The following is a 3561-nucleotide window of genomic DNA, read 5'->3' as shown; positions in this document are numbered from 1 at the left end:
TAACAATAATTTGTAAATGTAGAGAGAGAACTTTAATAAGGACAAAATTAGAAAATCTTATCAATTTAATACATTCCTTGGTATACAAGAATGTAATACAAGTAAGTTATATTAAAAACAAAATAGTAGTAGTAGTCTCTTATAATCAAGACAAGAAGGAACATGATGCTGGAGTTTAGTATGATTAATAAAAATAATATTAAAAATTACTTTAATTCCATGAGAAATTTAGTACTTTAAATTATTTTCATTAATACATGTGAATTAATTAGACACGCATGATAAAATGGATTAAAGTCAGCGTTACGTAATGGGGGGTGAAAATAAATAACACGTCAAGCCAGATGCATTATTTTTTTTGTCAGAGGAAAAGTACGACTGTAATAAGTAAGTACTTTCAACGCTTGAAATTCAAATATTGCGGCAAACGCGAAGCCATGAACTTGAGCATAACCAGTATATATATACATGCATATATGCTCGCTTACATTGCCACCATCAAACTAATCTGTCACATATAACAAAACCTTCATACAGACATCCACTTTTGTTTGTTAACAAAATGGCCTCTTTGAAGCTTTCTTTGGTTACTCTTTTCATCTTTGCGATGATCTCTTCCCCCGCAACCTTGCTGCTGTGCGAAGCAGCAACTGAGCCGGCACCAGGCCCAGGAGGACCAGCTCCAACGCTGCCACCACATCCAAGTAATTAATTAAATCCTATTTTTAATTATTTCTTCCCGTTCCATCATGCATTTATATATATATATATATATATATATATAGTATCACCTCTGGTCTTTAGTGTAGGAATTAGATAATTTATTTGTAAATGCTACCTCTAATCCCAACTATAAGATCTAGTTTGTTCTGCAAATTGCAATTATCCCTTCATGTTAAGTTCATTTTGAGGAGAAATTAGTTGAGTTAGTTAGTTGCAATAAATATTCTTAGTTTCTTTTAAATATCTTTATTAGTTATGCACATTGAAATTACTCACTCTGATCCTTTTTATAAGATCCCAAAATTTGCATTGGTTTTGTCCATTTCATGAGATCCTATTCAGGGGCATCTGAGCATTAAATACAGTTTTACTAATTTTACTCCTAATCTATTCTCTTTCCTCATCTTTTTTTCTCATGCTACATTTTCTTTTATTTTCTATCTCATTACTAACATTTCTCTCTCTTATTTGCTCCCCACATTAAATAAGAACATACTCGAAAGAATGTTTAATTTTTTTTACATATTTATTACTTTTAACTAATTTTAATAATTTTTTAAACCGCATAATTTAGTCATAAAAACAATCTTTTAAGAAGGACCGAGAGTATCATTGATCAAATCTTTTAACAAGTACAACAAATAGGAATATTTTGAAAAAAAATTATATACTTGGGAGATCCAGTATTTATATTAAGAACAGGAAGTGGTACATTTTAATAACATTTCATTAACTTAATTTCAGAAGATCAAAATATGGTTGAGCTTAATTATTTCGTGTGTTTTGCAGGAATTCCCATTCCCGTATGCCCAAGATGCAAGTGTTGTGCGCCTCCTCCAGCTCCAGGCAAATGCTGCCCTTGCTTTTGCCCACAACCTGGCCCTCCTCCTGCTCAGCCCCCGGCTTACTAAATTTACACCTACACACACATATGATTATATATTATTGTCATGTTTTATCTAATGTTATATATATAGATATATAATTAAAGGTAGTGTTCAATCTGTAAGAATAAGGATGCCCATTAAATCATAAAAGAACATGTACGATGTCAGGGTTACATATATACATATAAACCTTGGCAGTATTTCATGTGGGTTTATGACTAATGTGGTTTTGCTTATTTCTTATGGATTGAATATTTATTTAATATATGTCCTTCTATATGATGATAATTATAATCATCTGCTTTGTTTCAGTCACTTGTATTAAATAAAAGGAGGCAGTGGGACTCTGACTCTCGCTGCAACGTATTGTATGTGTTTTGTTGAATACATAACATTGTCTCTAAAGTTTATGAGAGAAAATATTACATCTTGTGCTATGTGTTATCATTGGTGTATGTGTTTGGATTACTCCATCTCATCCTTATTATAAAAATATTCCAACTAATTCAAACGTATAAATAAAAACAGTTAAAATATTTAATTTGCCATGAAATTCAAGTGATTTTTAATATTAACTTTATTAATTAAATTAAATTCTAATGTTATATTAATTTTTATTCTGTTACTACTCTTATTAAATATGAGCATATATGAAAAAAATTTAATGCTCATTGAAACCATCAAAGAGTCTTACGAGTATAAAAAAGATAAAAAAAATTCCTTCTAAAAAAGGCACCTATAAAAAGGAGAGGAAAATTATTAGCCACACGTGATGCCACATAATCCTTACCATAATATGATGTGGCAGTCTCAGTTAATAAGCTAACGGAAAAACTAAAGGCACGCTCTATGGCTAGGAAAAACAAAAAAACAAAACAAAACAAAAGACTAAGGGGGTTAATTTTAAACGTCAATATGCCAGGAGAGTTAAAGTGCAGTCGGCTTAAAGTTCAGGAGAGTTCTTTATATTTTAGCCTTGAAAATAATAGCCCAAATACTGCCTCCAGTCCTATTTATAAGACCTAGTTGACTAATTTAAGAAGATTAAGAAAATAAGTTAAGTTAATTATTTATAATAAATAGGTATTGTCTTTCCTAAAATATCCTTGTTAATCAAGTATATTGATTAAAACTACCATTATTAGAAAGACTACCTTAGGAAAAAATATATAAATATGAAAGAAAAAATGGATTGGGTTCTTATATTTAGGATTAAAATAAAAATCAAACAAAGTCTTATATTAAGGACTGGACGTAGTATATCCGAGTTACATCTTCTCCCATCTTATTCAATCCAAGCTGAAGCCGGCTGCAACTTTTAAGAAAAAGGACAACGTAAGTTCCTTTGCACTCTCAGAGAAGTCTATAAAATCATTATAAATACATATTTTAGGATTAAAGCAACTCCTATTAACTAACACTAATGTTTAGAATGGGTAGAATGCTAATTAAAATACTCCGTCCAAACTTATATTATATAATATACAAATAAAGACTAAAAAGTTGGTTACAATTTATTAAAGGAAATAAATGTGTAAAAAACTATATTTTATTTTCCAAAATATCCTAGTGGGGGGGGGGGAGATCAAATCAGCAGAAAAAGGAAATAAGATATATAATTAATAGGGATTAAAATTTCTGAAATTCTCTAAATATGTTCTATAAATAATGCGAGGGCATTTCAAAAATTACATATTGCTAATCCGGTCCTTCATTTAACATATAGTTGATTAATTTGGAGAGATTAAGGAATTTAAAAAATAACTCTTCAAACTATTTTGCCTAACTTATAAACTAATATATAATTTAATGGTACATATAAATATTTCAGAAATTAAGATAATGTATTAAGATAATGTAACATATGCTATAACTAAAGTATTTTTTAGTTTTCTTAGTCTCCCCACATTAGGTAATTTGATCTTATATTAAGAACTGAGTTGCAGTAGTA

The 3561-nt window shown here is 29.5% G+C and overlaps 1 protein-coding gene across 1 annotated transcript; it reads left to right on the top strand.

Annotated features, from left to right (window-relative positions):
* Positions 1-502: 502 nt before the first annotated feature.
* Positions 503-2019, top strand: LOC114715526 (small proline-rich protein 2H-like). The gene is made up of 2 exons (XM_028900395.1): positions 503-704; positions 1513-2019. Exons 1-2 carry the CDS (start codon positions 563-565, stop codon positions 1632-1634), a joined length of 264 nt encoding a protein of 87 aa, XP_028756228.1. The 5' UTR covers positions 503-562; the 3' UTR covers positions 1635-2019.
* Positions 2020-3561: the final 1542 nt, after the last annotated feature.

This window comes from Neltuma alba, unplaced genomic scaffold (assembly GCF_004799145.2).
Source record: "Neltuma alba isolate B1F8T4 unplaced genomic scaffold, ASM479914v2 tig00011597_pilon, whole genome shotgun sequence".
NCBI classification, from domain to species: domain Eukaryota; kingdom Viridiplantae; phylum Streptophyta; class Magnoliopsida; order Fabales; family Fabaceae; genus Neltuma; species Neltuma alba.
Note: the sequence above shows the minus strand (reverse complement) of the source record. Positions and strands in the feature narration are given on the sequence as shown.